The following is a 22,148-nucleotide window of genomic DNA, read 5'->3' as shown; positions in this document are numbered from 1 at the left end:
AGCTGATTTTACATGAGGATTTCCTACACGAAATGGGAAACTCCTTCAATCAATAAGTTTACATTGAAGGAAAACCAGGAAACTCTGGGGAACAGCTCTTTTGAGATATCTTTTGGGGGAGAAAACTGTACCTTCTCGAAGTATTTCCTCTGGTGATGCTGGTCAGAGGAAAACGACACTGCTGAGTGGAGACTAAATCCGTTTGGTGATTACTGTGCCCTTTAATTTTCCATCTCATCATTAATCTAGAGGATCCGTCTTGAAGAAGTCAGATCTTATTTTTTTTATCTTTATTTACAATTCAAGGACCAATATCCATTGTCAGTGCAATAAAGCAAGGAAAGAAGGCAGTGGGTCTCTGTTGTAATTAGGCAAGTCCCTTAAAATTAGCACTTATTCTTGAAAAACAAACACGAAATACAGTTTGAATGTAGCTTGACTCTCATGCCAAACATAAATGCCAGGTAGATTTAACCTTTATAACAATGTGTCAGGAAAATAGTTGAGACTTCTTCATCTAGGCTGTTTTAATGAAATGGCATCCTTAACTCCAACAAAAATTTCCCCATGATTAAACTGGTATCATTCATTGCATTTTTTCAATAAACAAAAACATTTTTATTTTAAAACATTTTATCTCTATGTATCTAATAACCAAAAATATGATATAGTTTTTCAATGCCAAAATCAATATAAAAATAATGTTTGTTTTCCTACGAGGAAGATGGTTACCACACAGTCACATAGACAAGGCAATAACATACCCTGCATTCCTGAGCGGTCAGGGCACAAGTATTGGAAAATGCAAAGGACTATGGTAATTCTTAGCAGGTGTTGGTATGAACAGGTATTTCGTCTGTTGGTCCCTCCTTGTTTTCAATAGTTAATACGTAAACCTAGTACAAAGTTTAGGCCCTCACTTTCCTTCTCAGGAGGAGACACTTTGACAGTTTCTGTGCAATCTGGAGGAGATGTGATAGCACGTATGCGCATACTAGTATGCATTGCCCTTTAAAAAAATGAATGGTAAAAGAATCTCCACGGTGTCCTGCAGATTTCTTTTCTTATTCTACTTCATATATCTCAAAGATACTTCCTTATTGGTAAATGCAGAAATGCCTTTTTTTTTAACATAGCTTTTATGTTATCATGGGCTGATATACCATCATATATGTAACCAAACATCTGTTACATTTAACTTAGTTTTCTCCCTCATCATAGTGTAATTTTACAGTAACTATGCTTGTACATGTATGTTTTTGTACACGTGTAACAACCTCAGAAAGATAAATCTCTAAAAATTCACTAATTTGCCCAGAGTATAAATGCATTTTAAATTCTGATAGAGATTGTCCTTTCCCTCATAGAAAAATCAATATAAACATGATATAAATATTTGCATCAAAAAAGCATGAGAATATCTTTCTCACATTCTTATCAACACAAAATATTATCAAAATTTTGTTTTGCATATTTGATAGCACAAAGAAAAATACAACTTTAGTTTGTCTTTGTTATGAATGAGGAAGATATCTTTTTATATGTTTAATAGCTGTGTGTTTTCTTTTCATGTTCTTGAACAGTTTTACATACAGTTGTATTTATTGTTTATTACATAGTTGATAGCCTTTATGGGATCTCCTCATATAGTAAAGAAAAAAAGTCATTTTTCTGCTATTTTGTTACAAATATTTTTCCTGCATCACTTCCTTTGACTTAATGGCATTTACTGCAGAATATTTTTATGAATTATATAAATTAAATTTAGCAATCTTTACTTCTCTGGCTCCTGTTTTTGTTTTTGTTTTCTATACTTAAAATACCCTTCTCCTAAATTTACATTGTTTGTATGGCTTTATCTTCTTCCTTTTAAATTTCTGGTATATCTGAGATGTATTTAAGCAATGAGAGAGGGTTTGTTGTCTAGATGATTACACAGCTGTCTCCAAACTACTTCTTAAATAATGCATGTTTTCCCCCATTGGCATGAAATGTCATTTCTTTTAAAACTGAAGTTCACATATGTGTGCATCAGAATTTAGCAAAGCCAAATCTCACAGCTTAGAATTATTTACCCCAGTATGTCACCACAGATACTTTATCCAGACTAAGTTAAAGATAACATTGTTATTTAAATCTAGAGGTTAGATTCTATCTCTTAACAGGAAAAATGGTCACATTCGGTAAAATCAAGAGCTATATTGAAATTTAAAGACAATTTATACTGTCGAAAGATAAAATTATATTTATGGGACATAATGTACGCTTCATAGCTAGAGAAAAAAACGTATTGTATCATCCTCAGTTTCTCGGTTTCCTTAGACTTTTGCAAATCATTTTATTGTCTTTATTTTATCAGACCCAGGCCAAATTACACAGTGACTCCTGGGCCAGAGAAAACCAGTTTATAAATATAAATAGTAGAATTTTTCTATAAATTAATTGTTTTTTTATAATTATTAAAGTTGTATGATAGATTCTTGCTACCCTTGCCCCAACACACACAGTGTCATGAAACTGGAAGAAATTTACTCCTAGTTAGCAAACATATCCCAAAGCAAAGCCTATAGTTTTCTTGATCTTAATGAGCCAATTTATATACAGTCATATCCCAGCCATCGAAAACTGGCTTAGGTCCCAATACCTATCTTTCTCATCATAAATGTTCCTACTTATCAAAAATCACACAGCGTCTCTCAGGCCTTTGAGGCTTGGCTGTGGTCGTGAACAAGGAGGGTCACAGCACGGTCTTCCAGAATGGTAATTAATAATAAATAGCATTTACATAGGACTTCACATCTTCAAAGGACTTTGCAAACACTAATTAACCCACATACAAACCCTTTTAAAGGGAGAGGCAGGAAATAGCTTTCAATTTATGAATGAAAAACTGGCTTGCAATAAAGCTGTGATTAGGCATGGTCTTTTGGAGTCACTCACAAGTAACATGAGGTCTTCTTTCGTTACATTTCAGGTGAATCTTTCTCATCCTCACCATTATGGACATTCCGGTCTGCATCATAATTTGTGGGGAGATTTTCTGTTCATCGTAGGATTTAACAGTATCCTTGGCCTCTGCCCGCTAGATGTCAATCATAACCCCAGCCCAGTCTTGACAATCAAAAAGTTTCCAGATGTCGCCAAATCCCTGAAGGGCAAAAATCATTCCCGGTTGTGGCCACTTTGCAGGAGAAAGGGCCAAAAAAGATTGGTAACACCCATTCAGGGTTTTCCCTCCCAAACGAAGTTCTTTTCTCCGGTTCATATTCTCTTATTACGTGTATCACAGAACCTCTGGACCTATTATTTTTCCTTTTCATATTCTGTACAAAAATAACAAGTGATAAGATAGAGTGTTCTAACTATAATTTTAATGTGTCCTCAGATGTGTGTGTGCACACACACACACACACTCACACGGAGTCCTCACAACTTGATAAAGCAGGTACCACTATTACCCTATTTTATGCAAGAGGAAACTTGGACACAGAAAGGCTGCAAACTTGCCCAAGTAGAGAAGTCTGGGTTCAAACGCAGGCACTTTGTTTCTGGGTAATGTGCTCTCAATGACTGAGCTATACCTGTAACTTTCCCCGGCAAGGAGTTTTGCAGCAGTGGAAAGTGTTCATTTTACATATGTCGCATAAAGTCTCTAAAAAACAACGGCGATACTAGGGATAAGGAAAGCAGAAAGTCTCAAGAAAAGCAGTGAGGCAACTGGGTGGGTGTTCACCAGGTATATTTGTGAATCACTCAGTACACACAAGACACACGGAAGCATAAAAGACCCACAAAGCATGATTCATATTCTCAAGCAGCTGATTTAAAAGATAATATCAGATAAATAGACCGGGAGGCAGAAAATTATAAGGAATACCCCCAATTCTAAATTCCTGGGCAGAAGGGAGAAGGAGATTCGTCACGCCTGGGCCACCAGCGTAGATCACCCCATAAAAACAGCACATGAGCCGTGACTTTACCAATGAATAGGATTTGAAATCTGAGGACTGTCACAGTGAGGCTCGTGGAGGGCATTTCATGTAGAAGAGACAGGATGTTCATGACAGTTGAATGGGTGACGCGTAGTAAGTCAGTTTGGCTGGAATTGGCTGAGCAGAGAGAGATAACATTGAAAACTTAGTTTGAAGTCAGGTAATAAATGTACTGCCACCCATATGGATTTTTCCTACTACAGAGCAAATGAAGGAGAAGGAGGAAGTATTTCTTTTGTGCCTTGTGTGCTCTAAACACTGGTGAGCACTTTCACATACATTCCTGTATTTAATCAAGGAAGGGTTTCAAAGAGAGCAGAGCATGATGAGACTCGTGTATTTGTTGTCAATTGCTGAGTTTTCAACTGGAGACTCAACTGGGAAAGCATCTGCTTCCCTGCTCTCAGGGTTGCTGGCAACCTTCAGGTTTTTGCAGCTAACTGATCTGTCGCGAGAGAGAGAAGGAGGGAGACAGAGACAGAGACAGAGAGACAGAGACAGAGGGAGAGAGAGAGAGGCTGGGGCACGTCTGCTACCAAGATGGAGACGTATACAATGCAGTACAATTACGGAACGCCATCTGTCACCTTTGTGTTATTCTACTGATAAAGGAGCAAATCACAGGTCCTGCCTTCAATCAAGTGGAGGGGATTCTGCCATGAGGCAGGGATCATGGGGACCACCTTGCAATCTGCCCCCCATAGTCCATCCTCTGACCTTCAATGATTCACTTCCCTCCCACGTGCAAAATACATTTGCCCCCTGCCTCCGCCCCCCCCCCCCCCCCAAGGTTTGCAAGAGTCTCATCCCATTATAATATCAGCAAAGAACAAAACTCATTGTCTAAATCAGGTTCAGGTGCAGACGAGGTGTCTGGTGTAAAGCGTCAAGCACAGCTCTCCATCTATGGACCAGCAAAACAGAAGACACAAATCATCTGCATGCAGTACACCCAGCACGCGGTGGTGGGAGAGACCAGGGGCGAGAGCTGTAGACATTCCCCTTCAGAAGGGAGGGGAAACGCAAGATAGGTGTCTCTGTCCACAGCAGTTCTGAAATCCAGCCAGGTGTGTGTGGGAGTTCCTGGATCTGTCTTCAAAGCTTGGGGAAAATTCTCTACCGCTCTTGGCTCCACGCTCTGGGCTCAAGTTTCTGCCCTCTGAGTCATCCCTTTTTCATGAAAGAAAAAAGGCGTATGTTTGCATCTGAGTCGTCTTCTGAGACTGCTTCCTGCCAGCAGAACTTTGGTGGTTTTCCCTCTGTCGCTTTTCATTTTATCCTCTCTCTGTCTCTTTCTAGCGAAGCTGGCAGTGTTTCTGCTGAAATAATTTTCTCAAGAACCACGTGGGTCTCCCGAGGATTTCAGTGGGGTTCACTCCTCTGGGCAAAAGTCACACGTGGATTTGTGCAAGATGAGACCTTCTCTCCTCTGGCCTCCTGCTGAGTCGGCTCAGGGACAAACACTGTGTCTAACCCACTACGGGTCCTGTTGCCGAGAAAAACCTGGCCTCGGTTCACCGATGCCGAATAGAAATACGGAGACAGAGCTTTGGAGGAGTAGAAAGGAACAGCTTTATTACTTTGCCAGGCAAAAGGGGAACGCAGTGGCTAGTGCCTCAAGAACTGTGCCCCCCTCTAGGGAGAGGTCTCATAGTCGGGCTCATGGTCAGGGGTAGGCAATAAGGGTCAAGGCAGCAGCAGTCCCTCATTCTTCTGAGGGGCTGGTGGTGAGCTAAGCAGGAGTCAGCGTCATCCACCTTCAGGTCCAGCTGGTCTGGGGTCTGCATGCTTGTGGGCAGCACACCATCGTTCATCATTAACTTCTCGCACCTGGAGGGCGTTTCAACTTCTGCAAAATAGCTCAAAGATATTGTGGTGTGTATTGTTGCTGGGGAGACAGGACCTGCCCCAAGGCTGCTCTTGCCTGTTTCTCCCAGGTCTCCTGCAATGCCCGCCTTCATGAATTAACAACTGCTTGGATCTGCCCACTGGAACTCAGGGAAGGTCATGGAGGCTGCATGAAGGCTGTTGTCCTATCATCAAAGACATAGGGGACACAGAAAGGCTTTGTGCCCAGGAGCCCCACAGGGCCCTGCTCGGTATCAGTCCTGGGTATAGTCTGCTTGAGAGGATCTGAGAGGATGTCTTGAAACAACCCTTTGTGAAGCTGCACATCTGATCTTTACATATTTCTGTGGTTAGAGCAAAGTTTGCACACTGAAACCTTCAGCTTTTACTGTATGTGACATGTGAAGCAATGTCTTCATTTCAGCAGCTTTGCTATCTGGAGAGACTGAGAATGTTCAAAATCATGAAATTGTGGTTTCTTTTTGTTCAACAGACAAAAACAGATTTTTGTTTGAATCCTTTTGCATTTTCCTATAAGCAGCAAGAAACCAGGTGGCATTACAGGCACTTTGCCTGTAAATCTCCTTAGCTAAGGAACCAAGGTCATCACCTACACATTCTTCTTTTTGCGTAATTGCAGGAGACAAATTCACTAAGCTTCTGCCACACCCACAGCTGATGGCCTCACCCCTTCCTCCAGCTTCCAGTGACGTTTTCCTCACTTCCTTTTGTGTCCTCATTGGCAGTGTCCTTGAAATCCAGCTTCCTACCACCAGTCGGCTTGCAATTTAGGCTTTCTCTTCCTGCAAAACAGCTCCTCAGATTTCTTCCAGACTCTGCCCAAGGCCCATTTCCAAGACCACTTTTAAAGAAAGTTTTAAGCAGTACCCCACTTCCAGAACCAAAAATAAGTATCAGTTTTCTATTGCTACTTTCTCCTCTGGAGAATAACCTGAGCAGCTAACACATCCCCATTCCTGGGGGTGTTTCCACCATTCAGTTTCCGGAGGCTGTGTGATCCATGGCCGCTTGACGTCTTCAAGGCCAGGTAGGGGAGGGACAAAGCCTATTCCAGCTGAGTCTCCAGACACAACCCAACCAAGACGAGGCACTCCAGTTGGGTCCAATCTAAACACAGGCGCATAATTCAGGTGCTTGCTCTGTACCGCCAAGATTTGGGTTGACTTGCTTTGTAGCAACAGTAACTAAAGCAATATTCATAGTATTTAAGTTCAATTTTTGTCCTTTTTGTAAGTAAATTCGTTTTAATTTTTTTTCAGTGAATTATCAAAGTAATTGGCAGATATTTTAAAATAGCATGTTATACCACATTTGGGAACCTATGCTAAAAACTGTTTCAGCATCAAGAATATACAAAAATACTTTTAACAGAAACATACTACTATATATAAAATAAACAACAAGAATCTACTGTATAGCACAGGGAACTGTATTCAATATCTTATAATAACCTAAAATGGAAAAGAAACTGGAAAAGAATAAATATGTATATATATGACATAACTGAATCACTTTGCCATGCACCTGAAACATTGTAAACCAACTAGACTTCAATAAAAAAAGACAAAAATATCTATAAAAATACTTTCATTTCCTGCTATCTGATTTTTGTAAATTATCCTTAAAAAATCAGGTGGATTTTTAAAAAATTGTTTTTCTCTAAGTGGTGAGAGATAAAGAATGGTTGGAGTTCTTATCTGCAAGCACTATGCTATAAATAATTATACTGGGTTATGAATAGGGCTCCACTACCAGTAAATAAAAGGCAAGCTGGATACAAGTGTGCGTATGGCTTCTCTTCAGTTCAACACTGTTTTGAACAGCTAGAAAAAACTCCATATGATATGATCCCCAAGAACTTTACCAGATGAATGCAATTTATTAATCTGGTGACAAAGTTATTACTTGTATGCTCATCATTAACTTGTTTCATTTTACTTAATGTACCTTATTTTTCCTTTTTTAGCTAAAGATACATTATGGGGAAAATGAAGTTACCTGCTGCTGAGAATAAAAGCAACTGGAAACTGAATAACGGCCCTCCCTTGCATGTCAGTGGGGGGCGTTCGGCTTAACACTGCTTCATTCTCACTCGGAGGCTTTCAAATTACTCCGTTTCCAAAGGAACATTAATTATCTTATTTATCGATTCATAGAAAAAGCCAAAGTTGTTAAAACAATGACTCATATTAGATGGGAACATCTTTGTAAACCCTGGAGGTCCTCACACTATCTGCTGGAAAAGTGATGCTCTCCACATACAGCGGAACATTGCAGACGGCCTGTTGTCACTTCAGAGGAGACTTGTGTGACTCACGGCACCGTCTCCAGCTATTAACAACACCCAATTTCCAGGGCAAAGGAAGGGATTTACAGGGGAAATGGAGGGAAAACGGGAGCACAGTTACTCCTACTTTTCTTGTGGGACTGTAACGACCACCCCCCACACCTCCAAACTCTTGTTCCAATAATTGTAAAAGCCATTATTAGAGTCATAAGGAAAAGGATGTACCTAACTCAGATTACCTAAAGCATAGAGATTAGGGAATGCATAGCGCCGGACGGTATTTTTGCCCTTACGTACTGTGACACACGTTTTGTCAGCGTTTGAAGGCCTGTATTAGGCACGGAATGCAATTTCCTTCTGTTTCTTGAAAGGGTACACCTTCAGTTCAGCAGTAGCTGCCCGCTTCCTTAATCCGCAAGCTGAAACATCTAGGAAACAGCGGCAATGAGCACGAAGGCTACCAGGAGCTTTGGCGATTTTACAATCATTAATTGAAACTGATGTAAGGCCTGATTATTCTTGAGAACTCATGAGTTTCAGTTCATCTGTTTGTCTTATCCCCTAAAAGGAAGTATACTAGCTCTGAGGGAAAACCACACCTAGTATTATTTCAGCAATAACCCTGTGCCAGGGAATGCTAGGTGTGGGTTTTAATCACTGTTTTGTACCTTCAGCCTCAACACTTTTTAGTTGCCCATAGTTAAGTGAGATTAACTTCCCAGAATGTTTAGAAGAAAATGTAGTCCAGGATAACTTTTCTAATTTCACAGAACTCTCACTACTGTTACTTTTCCAAAATACGGTGGCTCGCTTTCTGAAAATGTTGGCTTTGTGTCGCTCCCACCTTGATCTGGCCCTATGATTTCCTTTGTCTCTATTACCCCTATTTTCCTCACTTCCTATCGCATTCCCGAGGAGTTTATCTCCAGTCCTGGAGGGATTGACGGTGCCTTAGTTGTGAGAATTGGTCTAGATTGTGCACTCAGGTTCGGGGGGGGCTGCTTTTCCTCACCTGCTACTGTGTTGGACAACACCCCTCCCAGTTTCAGGATGTTCCGTCTGCCCCTCTGTGCTCTCCAGTGAACACCTGCTGGCTATTTGTGTAGTTTCTGGTTTTCTCAGGGCCCTCAGAGGCCCACACCATCCCTCTGTCTTCTTCACACAAATACTAATCCCATGCAAGTCTTGTAGCTTACCTGTTTACCCTCACTTCTTGCATATTTGGGTTCTTGGGGATACCTCATTACCTGGTCCTGTTGTAAATGTTGTCCTTGGGTGTTTTCTTACTATCCAGTTGTTCTGTCTGGTTTTATGTGCGAGTTTGTAGAGATACAAAAACTATTGTCACTGCCACCTTAATCCCCAAATTTCCAAAGCTACTGGCTTTTTAAAAAACATTCGTATTTAAGAAGTCTCTACTTTTTATTTTACATATTTTCCTTTCCTTAAGGAAGAACGCTATTGAATTTTATATACCAATTTTCTTGACATACAATAAACTGCATATATTTAAAGTGTACAATTTGATTTTTTTTCTTATTAGTAATTTATATATGGCATTCCCAATCTCCCAATTCATTCCCCCTCAACCCCCCCTGTTTTCCCCACTGGGTGTCCACATGTTTGTTCTCTACATCTCTGTCTCTATTTCTGCCTTGCAAACCGGTTGATTTGTACCATTTTTCTAGTCCGCATGTATGTGTTAATATACAATATTTGTTTTTCTCTTTCTGACTCACTTCACTCTGTATGACAGTCTCTAGGTCCATCCATGTCTCTACAAAAGTCCCAGTTTCATTCATTTTTACAACTGAGTAATATTCCATTGTATATATGTACCACATCTTTTTTATCCATTCATCTGTTGATGGACATTTAGGTTGCATCCATATCCTGGCTATTGTAAATAGTGCTGCAGTGAACACTGGAGTGCATGTGTCTTTTTGAATTATGGTGCTCTCCGGGTATATGCCTAGCAGTGGGATTGCTGGGTCATATGGTAGTTCTATTTTTAGCTTTGCAAGGACCCTCCATACTGTTCTCCATAGTGGCTGTATCAATTTACATTCCCACCAACAGTGCAAGAGCGTTCCCTTTTCTCCACACCCTCTCCAGCATTTACTGTTTGTAGATTTTCTAATGATGGCCATTCTAACCGGTGTGAGGTGATACCTCGTTGTAGTTTTGATTTGCATTTCTCTAATAATTAGTGATGTTGAGCAGCTTTTCATGTGCCTCTTGGCCATCCGTATGTCTTCTTTGGAGAAATGCCTATTTAGGTCTTCTGCCCATTTTTTGATTGGTTTTTTTTTTTTTTAATATTGAGGGGCATGAACTGTTTATATATTTCGGAGATTAATCCTTTGTCTGTTGATTCGTTTGTAAATGTTTTCTCCTATTCTGAGGGCTGTCTTTCCATCTTGCTTATAGTTTCCTTTGCTGTGCAGAAGCTTATGTTTCATTAGGTCCCACTTTTTTATTTTTGTTTTTATTTCCATTACTCTAGGGGGTGTACCACTTTTTTATTGTTGCCTTTAATCTATTAATGTTTAAATGACCTGATATATTTTTAATATTGGATCATACGCATATTGATGGGAATTGGACATTACTTGGAAATATTTCATTGCTGTTCTCCTTGCAATGTTTAATTCAATTCACTGAGAGTAGAATGTGCAAATCTTAAGTTTAAGGGCTTTGGCAGATATATGCATTTATATAACCACACCCCAATCAAAACATGTATTTCCATCACTCTAGAAAGCTCCCTTTTCTCATTTCCAATTAATCTCCCTACTTCAGAGGATTTTGTCCACACAAAGCCAGGGAATGTAGGACCGCAGGCCATCTTAGAGTCATCGCACATTATGAGCGATGGTGACTCAGTGGCTTTGACCAGGGGAGTGACATGATCTGCCTTGCGTCTTTAAAAGTAAAAATTTTGTTTAGGAGAACAGATAGTAGTGGAGTTATCTGTTCAATGAGGAAGGTCAATTAAGTAGCTATTGTAGTGCAGTAAGTCATACAGGTATAGGCTACAGTTATTGTAAGCAGTGAGGGGTCATCTTCTGAATGTATGTGGAGGCTCTGTCTAACAACATGTGCTATGTATTGAAGTTATGAGAACAGATGGAGTCAGGCCTGAATCTACGCTTTTTAGGTTGAGCAACCAGGTGAGCTGAAGTACAATTTAGTGAGGTGGGAACTTTGGATAAGATTTTGTTTAACTTATTTACAAAACAGAAACGGACTCACAGACTTAAGAGAAAGAACTTTCAGTTGCCAGGGGGAAGGCTGGGGGAAGGGATAGTTAGGGGGTTTGGTATTAACAAACTACTATATATAAAATAGATAACCAAAAAGGACCTACTGTATAGCATACGGAACTCTGCTCAATACTCTGTAATAATCTAAATGGGAAGATAATTTGAAAAATAGATACATGTACATTTAACTGAATCACCGTGCTGTGTATCTGAAACTAACACATTTTTATCAACCTAGTCCAATATAAAATAAAAATGAAAAACAAAACACATCATGTTTGTTTGGGAAATCAGGGATTCTACTATAAAATATCTTTAGATGAAATTATGTGATCTGACTTCAGAATAATTCAGGTCTATAAATATGAAAAAAAGATTGATCATTGATGATTGTGGAGTAGGTGACGTGCACATACAGGTGCATTATGCTGTCCGTGTTCTTGCATTTAAAAATTCTTCTATGATAAAAAACTATAAGAATAGTTATGGTTGGACACGTTAAGTTTGAGAGCCCATGTGACTTCACGTGGAGAGGCTATGTAAACGGTTAGATATGTGAACTATATTTAAGCAAAGAAATCAGGGCTAAAGAAATGTGTGCGTTATCAGCATATTTAAAGCCACTGGCCAGGATGAGAATACCTATGGACTGAAAGGAGAGAGAACAGGTCTAGGACTAAGAAACTGAACTCACCCACATTTAAAGATGAGACTCTAGAAAGGCATTCTTGCCAGAATTTTGCAATGTGTCTCAAGTCACCGGAAGATACATAACTTTGAATCAGCAACTCCATTTCTAGTAATGTAAACAATTTATTACAATGCTCAGTAGGAAAAGAAGTGGAGGTGACATGGTGAAGTAACCTAAAAGCCAGACAATACGGGCCAGATGGATACATTCAGGACCAGTCACTAGAATATTGTGCAACAATTAAAAATGACGTAGGCATAGTTCAGTGACCCGCAAATATTCTCACAACTTATTGAGAAAAGCTAATCATATAAAGAATTAAAGCTTATTTTATACTTATTTGTTACACTGTAAATATGCATTTTGTACTTTCCTTACCATCAGTAACCTAAAACAGTAGATTATCTTTGGTGGTAAAATTATGTACTTTTCTCCTCACTACACATACTTATATTTTGTAATTTTTCTCAATAGACATTATATAAAAATGTGTAAAATTTTTAATAAAGCTCATTCAGTAATATGAAATATGAAGGACCTTAAATAAGAACTGACTTGAATCAGTCAAACATGATGTTGATACCATAATGTCTATTTGACTGAAGTAACTATTACGAATTGTTTAATAATAAATATAAGAAATTATTTTAATAGTATATTAAATATTTTATTTAAATTAAGAAATATAACAAAATAACATACATTTGTTCCACTGCTTGGCTAAAATTTTTAATTACAGGTGAATAATCTACACAGGGTTTCTCAGGTACCAAATTCCAAGTATTTAACTGATGTCATGAAAATATATTTTTCAAAATGTATATACTGCAAATTTGGTATATTTCGGTATTTATATATTTGGTATATAAATCCAGACATTACATATATATATAAATAAATAGATACACATACTATACACACTTTAAATAACCTAAGGATAAATAAGTCATTTTAAAAAGTCAAAGCAATTTACTTCTCTGTAAAGAAAGTTACAACACATGCCACTTTGACACCTACTCAATGGGTTACACGTAGGAAAACCACTCTTTATGAATACTATCTACACTGAAGTACAGATCCATATAAAATATTTTCTTTAAAACATGCTCTATTTTAGAAAAAAAGTTAAGTGTGGGCTAAGCACTTTTAAAACTTCAAGAGATTTTAAAAATCAAACTGATCTAACTTGAAGTTTTTAGACGATTAAATCTCACTCAACTTCCCCTGATTTAGCTAATGACCTCATTAACAAGGTATTTACTCATGAGCTTAACCTTAACCTTAAAAAATAAATTTGTTTACATTTCACATTTAAAAGAGGAATTCTAGCCTTCAACTTAAAAAGACATATATTTACAAGTCCAATTTCAACAATTCTGATTTTTTTCTTGCAATGCTTTTATTAGACAAAAACTATTATTAAATTTTGATTTGACTTCAGAAAATCCTGTTTAGGCCACTACTTTTAATGACTCTAAAAGCTTCTAAATCTATTTTATTAATATCTGAATCAAAATTGTAGATATCTGTAAGATTGTAACATTAAACTTTTCATATCATCTTGGTTATAAAAACAAATACTACAGTGCTAAAAATTTTTCTTTCTTGACATTAGGCCACTGGGTGTCATTTCTATATCAAAAGTTATGATTAGTGTGTCTCTGTATCTAACAATATTGTTTAAGCAAAGATTTTAAGAGATTAAAATAAAACGTAGTTTAATATTTCATCATGATAACCTGTTGTGATGAGTCGGCCAGATCAGAGGCTTTCCTCACTAGGAAAGCTAGTCTCAAACCAAATATTGATTTTCCTCCTGTAATTCACTCTTGTCTATTGATTCAGTTACCCAACATTCTTGTAGGATTTTAAACTTTCTCTTAAGATTCCTTCGAAAAGCTTTAAAGTCTGCAACCCGACTCTGATCCTCCCCAATGATGACGTGAGACACTCCCTCGGCTAAATGAGAAACTACTTTTGCTCCATGAAATCGAAGCTCCAAGGCTGTGACAGCCAATCTTGCTCCCTCGATTTTGGTACTTAGGTCATTAATAACAGTATACAAGTCCAAATAAACAGTGTGGTGTCGAAACATGCTAAGAGGAGCACTATCCCAGCAATACCGGTGCTCCAAATCGGCAAGCACGGGACCCATTTCCCCAGGAGTCTGCTCACCAGGGTTCTTAATTCCTGAGAACACTTCTTTCAGTTGGGCCAAATCTGTATCCACAAAGTAACTGTCCCCGTAGCAGTCGTATTCCCGGGCGAAGTGCTGTTTTGTTGACGGACACATGTGGATCATGAAACGAGGCTGCCACGGCACACAGCTTTTGGTCTTAAAACACTCTAAGAGCCACTCGGGCTTGACGACATCGTGTTTATCTGACGAGATGATGTTCTTCACGCGAATGTTCTCAGAGCCCGCAATCACACAGTACGTGTCTGGGCCTGTATTCTGGACTACGTAACCACCCAATTCTGCGATTCTGTTCTCCAGATCAGGCTTTGGGTGGCTGTTTGTTCCACTCATGACACAAAACTCCACATCTTCAAATATATTCGAAACTCTGTTTATGTTCGAGAGGTTGGGTGCTTTTAGGTGCTCGATAATTCCAATAACTTTCCTCCTCCTCGGGGCAGCTTTCCTCTTTTTCTCCAGTGGTTCGTCGTCATCGCCACCCATGCACAGGTGCTTAGACGCGAGCTTTCCGGAGGCTTTCCCTCGAAGTTGTTCTAAGTCCTCCAGAGACGTGCACTCATGCCATTCTTTGTCTTCTCTTATCTTCTCAATTCTTGGAAAACGCAACGTGCAGCCAGTTTTATACATATCACTGGGGACGATCTCTGTGGCCTTAACCTGAACAATAACTGAATTGCATGGTTCGATGTACACCTCTGGCTTCTCTATTCCACATAAAATGCTACCTGGTGGAGCTTTCTTATGAAAAGGCTTCCAGTGTTTGGCCAATTTCAAACCCAGGTCATACAGTTCTTTCATGGTGTAACCTGAGCCGATGCGACAGAGAGTATGAAACACTGATGGCTTTTCTCCAGAAGGGGGCTTCTCTGCCACTGCGCACAAAAAATGAGACATCATTCCACCCCGGGCACCTTTCCCCCAGTAGCCCCCGACAATTAGGATGTCCAGCTCATCCATCAGACCATTTACATACTCTGGTTTAATTTTTAACCATCCTTCACCTCTTTTACCTGGCTTGTAAATGGACAGAGGCTGTTTTACCATGATCCCCTCTTCCCTTTTATCTATTGCTTCATTCAAAGCATCAATTACTTCTTTCTTGGTATGAGCCTGTGTTTTCTGCACTATTTCTATTCTACCTGGCACTGGTGTAAACACACTATTAAGGATTTCATACCTCTTTCTCAGGGTCTCCTGTCCTAGCTTTTTATTATTAACCATCAATACATCAAAAACACAGTAACATGTCTGCAGATCTGAATCTTCTACCATTCTTTTAATATCAAAATTATTCCCTTTCTGCAAAAAAGTTTGTGTGTTAGGGTTGTAGGCCACCATCTCGCCGTCGAGGATACAGTTTTGTACATCTGTTTTGAATATACTGTGGATGAACGGTGTAAGGGAACCTTCCTGTGGGGAAGCACCAAACTGGTCCTCATAGTTGTACCCATTGCGGGAGAAGTACCGGTACACGTCCCCATCCTTGTGCATTTGCATACGCTCACCGTCTAGCTTGGTTTCGATGTAGAAACTTTGGTGTTTCATGTCCTTCTCAATTCGCTCGATATCTGCTATAGCGGCCAGCATGGGTTTAAAGGCAGAGAATAAAGTGATAGAAATGTCACTGAGTCCGACCGCAGGATCGTGCAGTTGCCTGCAGACCTTTTCCAGATCTGTGGTGACACTATGCAACTCAGCAGCGTCGTTATGAAAAATAGAAAATATAGTCTGCTGACTAAAACCAAGCTTTAAGTCCTTTATAATCATCCGTATCAGCCACTTTTGTTCGAGTGCTGAACTCTGAGTTATAAGCTGAAGAACACTCTTCTTTACTTGGTCCTTCCTTTTGGCAGAATTATTGAAGGCAATGGAGTCTAAAATGTCATTTACTTGCTGTATGGATAAACTACCTTTCTGTAAACACCTGGGTTTCAACACAAAGTATGCAATCAACGCAAAGTCCCCAGCATCTCCAAGAGTTCTGGTAGGCGTTCTGTAGTTTAGAAGTTTAAGGGCATCTTTTCCTTCTCGAGGTAAGTTAAGCAATTCAATATAAAGCTTAGCAAGCATAGTCTCTTTGATGCCATAGGCCATTCTCTCTCTTTCCAGATGAGGAAGAATAAGTCTCATGGCTGGATAAAAAGAGTCTGTGACATCTTTTTGGTTCTTATGAAGGGCATCATGAAATTCTCTCCAAGAATCTAAAAAGTCTTTGAAGTATCTGATTTTTTCTGCACGCCCTTTACTCTTCTGTATTCGTTCTAAAGTTGAACATAAATCTGCAAAAGGAACGTGAGATGCAACAGTTTGTGAAGTTTGTGAGGCAGCCATGAAAGCGACGGTGAATCTTCTGGTTTATCTGATAAAACAAAAAGAGAATCACTTTAAAAGATAAAATTCAACTAAATATTTAATGTAAAGACCTTACAGAGTACCTGGTTCATAATAAACGTTTAGTAAGGTTCATTAAATGAAAACAGAGCAATGCTATAAATGATATCTCTTTTCAACCTCTACATTGAATGATTAACAACTACTTTGCTTCAATTCCATCTCATTCTGGGCTTCTGAGGTCTTTTCTTATATTTCTCCTCTTTGTCTTTCAGACCACCACCACATAGCACTAGAAACAAACTTTTTTTTTTAATTTACTATTTTTCCTATTTTATTATTTTATTTTTTGTTGATGTATAGTTGATTTACAATGTTGTGTTAATTTCTGCTGTAGAGCAAAGTGACTCAGCTATACATATTTATACATTCTTTTTCATATTCTTTTCCATTACGGTTATCACAGGCTACTGAATATAGTTCCCTGGGCTGTACAGTGGGACCTTGTTGTTTATCTGTTATATGCAGAAAAAATTTCCTAAAATCATGTTTTTAACAAATCGCTAGCTCGCTGAGTTGAAATTTGGCTGAACTGAGCTTCTACGCAGATAGGGCCCTTTCCCCCCAAATAGGGATCCTTCTTCCAGACAAAGCTGATGACTACGTTTACTGTCGCTTCTTCACGGCTGTGACAAATCACTCTGGCATTCGAAACCCAAATCAAAATACCCTCCCCATTAAATTCTTACTCTCCCTACCTCTTAACTCTGTTATCGTAGTCACTTCCAGTTTTATAAACTTAAATTCATCTGTGCACTCTTCTGGCTGATATCCCCATGCCAGTAATGCCCAGACCAGCTGCTGACTCTGTGTGGGCCAGGCACTGTGCTACGGGCAAACACAGTGTGTCTCTGCCTTTAGGAGAGCATTCTGTAATGAAAATGGGATGTGATGGGGACAATGATAAAATGCTAAGTGCTTCAACAAAAATATAATAAAAGTAAAATGTCATGAGACAGAACTTTTCAATGGAACATCTAAAAGTCAGAGAGGAAATAACAGGAACTTTGCTGGACTAGGGTCTAGAATATTTGCTAAAGTGGTCACCAGAGTGAGAAGCATCCTTCAAGCTTTAAATATGTACGCAAGTTCTATTAGAATCTATAAGATATCAGAACTAATTTAATATGGTTTAAACTACGTCATACTAAAATACACTAACTTTTCCAAAACAGATTTAAGTAAAGTGTCTATGCTAGGAATTTAAACCATGTTTTATCTTGTGGCTTCAGACACCTCCTGGTACATCCCCATGTAGCCCAGAGAGCAGAGAGTCACAGTAGCTTCCAGGGAGGGAGGGATTTCTTGTGGAGCAGAGTCCATGAGGTTCCCCACCTCAACCAACAAAAGAGAATCACACAGTATCAGCACAAAGCTACCTCATCTAACACGAGAAATCAAATGGTGAAGTACAGTAGCACATGTACTAAACTGTCAGTCTCTGGAGGTCAGAAATCATGGTGTAATGTCTGCCACTAGCTTCTGGTGCACAGTAGCTTGGTCTGTTGAATGAATTACTGAAAGTTAGAGTTGAGTCTGGAAAGCACAGTAGGGAAGGCCAGGAGCTGATCTCTCTCTCTCTCTCTCTCTCTCTCTCTCTCACACACACACACACACACACACACACACACGCGCGCGCACACACACACACACACACACACACACACACACACACACACACACACACGGTAGGGTAGTTTGGTTAAAAACATTTAGGAGCTATGACTGCTCTGGGAAAGGTTAACAACATCCATTTGGGGGCCTATAGGGAAAAAGGCCTCACTTCTCAGTCTAATTCCTGACAAAGGAAACCCAACTTCTACTGAGTCAGTTAGGCCAAGAGAGAAACCCAAGAGAAACCGCAATCCTGAGTCTTTTATCTCTGAATATAGGAACTGCTTCCCCTCCCTGTGTCTTATTTGCATAACTGACTGCACCACCTGGTTAGGTCTGTTCACTGTCCCATCTATCAAAACATGCTCCCTCAACCCAGCACATTATGGTATATAATGCCATTTACAATTCATATATAATATATACAAAATGAAGTACGTTAAGAAATACTTCTTTGAATGTTCAAGATTAGTATACAGTTTCTGGTCTACCGGTAAATTCTATTATGGTCTCAAAGTCAAAATTTCCCTGAGCAAGTCCCAGGCAAAGACTCAAATTACACTAATGTTGAAAACTCCCCGATGATGTAAATATACATGCATCGTAAGACTGCAACAGAGAAAACAAGGACTCCAACATCAGTATAAAATGAAATGACTTAAAATATTTTTACTTGTTAAAATTATACAAAAAAAGTCACATTATGATTTCCACTGCCTTTTACATACTCTTCTATTTTCTGGATTCTGAGGATTTTAGCTGATGTTTTCGATTTGTGAAAAAGCAAAAAAGCCTGTGGTTAGGGCTCAGGTTCTGGAGTCCAAAAAATCTGAGTTTAAATGTGGAGTCTAACACTTAATTGCTGTGTGATACTATTTAATTTCTCTAAGTTTCAGTTTCCTGAAGTGTTACATCGGGTGGATAACCATGTAGAAACTAGGATGACATCTGACAATTTACGTTAGATGCTTAACACAGCGCTTGGCATTTAATAAGCTCCTGATCGAACTGTAGCGCTATAGTGCTTGCTGACCCAAACAACGCTGAAAACATAAACATTACAAAATATCAAGCCGATAGGAAGAGCGTGTGACGCTTCATCCTGACAGTGATAAGCTAAACTCTGAAGAGGATGAATACACGTCATCAGCACAGCAATGACTCATCATCTACTCAGCTGCTGCCTGTATCGTCCTGAAGTGACAACAAAACAAACTAGTAAGGTTTTACTCGGTGAACATGGGAGGTGATTAGATGCTATCTTATTGCAGAGAAAGGGACGGTACAACTGAAGCTTCCTTCGCGCAACCCTCGGCAAGACAGCAGGGAGCCCGCCTCCCACAGCGCTACGGGATGTTCCGGGAGAACCTCGGGGACAGGGAAGGAACCGCGAGCAAACGCCGGAAGGCCGCGGGCGGCAGGCAGGCAGGCAGGCAGGCAGGCAGTCCGTGACGGACGAGGGGCACGGAGGGAAGGACCGCACTCCCTCCAAGCCCGCGCTCAGCCAGACACAACCGCAAAGCCGCGGGCGGGTCCAGCCGCTGGCACCGGCGGACGCCGGGGGCTGCGCGGTGCCGGCCACACCGTCCCCTCTCCAAGGCCCAGGGGCCCCCGCGGGCGGGTGGGCGCCGGGATCCGGCGTGTCCGGCAGCCACCGCGGTTCCCGAGAGTCAAAGGCAGGGGACCCGCCAGTCCCCTCGCCCCCCGCCCCCGGGGCGGGGTCCGGAGCCAGAGCCACGAGCCGGAGGCCGGGCTCCCCACGCAGAGGGTCGCCGGGGTGTCGGAGCCCCCCACCCGCGCATCCTCCGGGAGGGCCACCCGAAGGACGAGGAAGAGCCCTGACCTCTTGAGACCGCGGCAGCTGGGAAACTGAGCAGACGCGACACGGCCCCCTCCTCTCTGGCCACCCCTGCCCAGCCCCCGCCTGCCCACGCGCCACCTGGGGCTCCTCCGTGGAATCCGAGGCCCCTCCACGTCCACCACACACACCCCCAACCGGACCTGTAGCCACGGGCGCCGCCACCACACCGGAAGCAGAAGCCTCGAAAGCCGCTTCCGCCAGCTGCTGCCTGCGCAGGCGTAGTCGCTTCCAGCGGACGGGGTGGTCCGGACTCCGTGGGGATGATGTACGCAGGCGCCGTCGCCACCGGCGCAGAGGCTGTGACGTCAGAGAGATGATCTGCGCAGGCGCGGCAACGTCCCGGAGGCCGCTGGGGAGGCCGCTGGGGAGGCCGCTGGGGAGGCCGCTGGGGAGACCGCCCGCCACGCCGCCCCGAGGGAGCCGCGGTTGCGGTGTGGTTGCGAGCGCGTCTCTCGCTGGCCTCAGCAGCAGGTGCTGCTTGAGAGTGGATTTCGTCGCTGACAGAGATCCCCAAACACTTTGTCCACTGGCTCGTTCCTGGGACTTTAGACCTGAGCCTCTCTGCTTAGGTTACTTAGCAAGTGACCACCTCTCCCTGTGTGTAAAGAGTGGTACCAACGCCTATCTCCACGGTTGTGAAAGCGCCCAGGGGAGGAGAGGGCATCTCCCCTCCCCGGACGTCTGCCGTTTTATTTAGGTGGAAAAATATGCTTTTGCAAAATTGTCTAAGGCTGTTCTTTCCTATTTGTTTTTCATGATGGTGCAACTATGATGTGAGTTCTTGTCCCCTAGTAGGGAAATAATACATAATTCGGAATAATACATAATGTACAGTTCATAATACAGATATAAACAGTTGCATGCTCAGAAATCAGCTATGGACTCCTAGTTTCTATTGAAGGATTCAAAATAAAACTATTCCAGGAATCTTTATTGAGCACCTACAATGATACTGTAATTGTGCTACATACCCAGTATTGAGAAATTAAAACAAACCCAAGCCTTATATTCCAGGATTTTTACAGTATCTTGTTATGGTTTGTCCTCTTCCACCGTGGAAATGCAGAAATTATTCATAAAGTGTAGGAGGAAACAACTTCTAGAATTATTTAATTTAACCATAAAATATTGTTGCTTTAACGTGAAAGTGAAATTTTGCTGCAACAGGCTCTGAGAACACATTTTGGAACCGTTGAGTGCCCTTAGGAGTTGTCTAATATACAAAAGCCTCTTTTTTCAAACTGACACATTTAATGCACAGGACTAGTTTGTAGTAAAGCTAGACTTAGGGCTCCTTCTAGCCCAACAACAATTAATTTTTAATGTGTCTAATTCACCTGTTATTTGAATATTTCTCTGAAATCACCTATGGAGTTGTAAAGTCATATGACACTGTTTTGTGGGTAATTTTTCTACCTACTATTCAACTTAATTATCAACTTACTTTTGAGGAACACCCAACAGTGTGAAGTTAGAGGACCCTCCACGTGCCCATCTTACGAAAAGGCACTCGTCTGTGTACATTTTTGTACCGTGTTCCATATCTAACGAGCGCCTGCAATGTCGGAGACTGCACTTAGTAACATAAGAGGGGAACAACGAATTACGAAACCAGACAAACTTTAAGTGGATTCAAACCCCAGTCTCCAACTTACCATGTTATTTTAGCCTCCCAATGCTTGGTTCAAAGAGGTTCAAGAGTTTTTCATCCGCCGAGTTGCTTTGTAACTTCATCCGCTAAGTGAAGCTAAGTAAGGCATCCGCTAAGTTGCTTTGATCATTCGTTTACTTTTGTAGGTGGTCGGTCTACCTTGGTGGGTGGTACTTATCAGGAGATGGACGACGGGAATTATTATCAGGAGCTTCTTTGACCTGGAGCTCTCAATCTGGCACTAGGTTCCAAGTTTTAGAAAGCATCGTGAGATCTCCTTTGTATGTATAACAGGGCGCAGAGGACAGGGAATGACCGGGGTGGGG

The 22,148-nt window shown here is 41.0% G+C and overlaps 1 protein-coding gene across 3 annotated transcripts; it reads right to left on the bottom strand.

Annotated features, from left to right (window-relative positions):
* Positions 1 to 12,756: 12,756 nt before the first annotated feature.
* On the bottom strand, positions 12,757 to 21,991 carry LIG4 (DNA ligase 4). 3 transcript variants are annotated; one of them, XM_057707394.1, is made up of 3 exons: positions 20,154 to 20,286; positions 17,395 to 17,566; positions 12,757 to 16,664 (listed from the first exon to the last, which is right to left on the bottom strand). In XM_057707394.1, exon 3 carries the CDS (start codon positions 16,634 to 16,636, stop codon positions 13,898 to 13,900), a length of 2,739 nt encoding a protein of 912 aa, XP_057563377.1. In that variant the 5' UTR covers positions 16,637 to 16,664; positions 17,395 to 17,566; positions 20,154 to 20,286; the 3' UTR covers positions 12,757 to 13,897. The 3 variants fall into 3 exon arrangements, with proteins under 3 accessions (XP_057563377.1, XP_057563379.1, XP_057563378.1); XM_057707396.1 differs by lacking the exons at positions 17,395 to 17,566; positions 20,154 to 20,286 and adding an exon at positions 21,827 to 21,991; XM_057707395.1 differs by lacking the exons at positions 17,395 to 17,566; positions 20,154 to 20,286 and adding an exon at positions 20,312 to 20,355.
* Positions 21,992 to 22,148: the final 157 nt, after the last annotated feature.

Source organism: Hippopotamus amphibius, chromosome 14 (assembly GCF_030028045.1).
Source record: "Hippopotamus amphibius kiboko isolate mHipAmp2 chromosome 14, mHipAmp2.hap2, whole genome shotgun sequence".
Lineage (NCBI taxonomy): Eukaryota > Metazoa > Chordata > Mammalia > Artiodactyla > Hippopotamidae > Hippopotamus > Hippopotamus amphibius.
The sequence above is the reverse complement of the archived record's forward strand: the minus strand, read 5'-3'. Positions and strand labels throughout refer to the sequence as shown.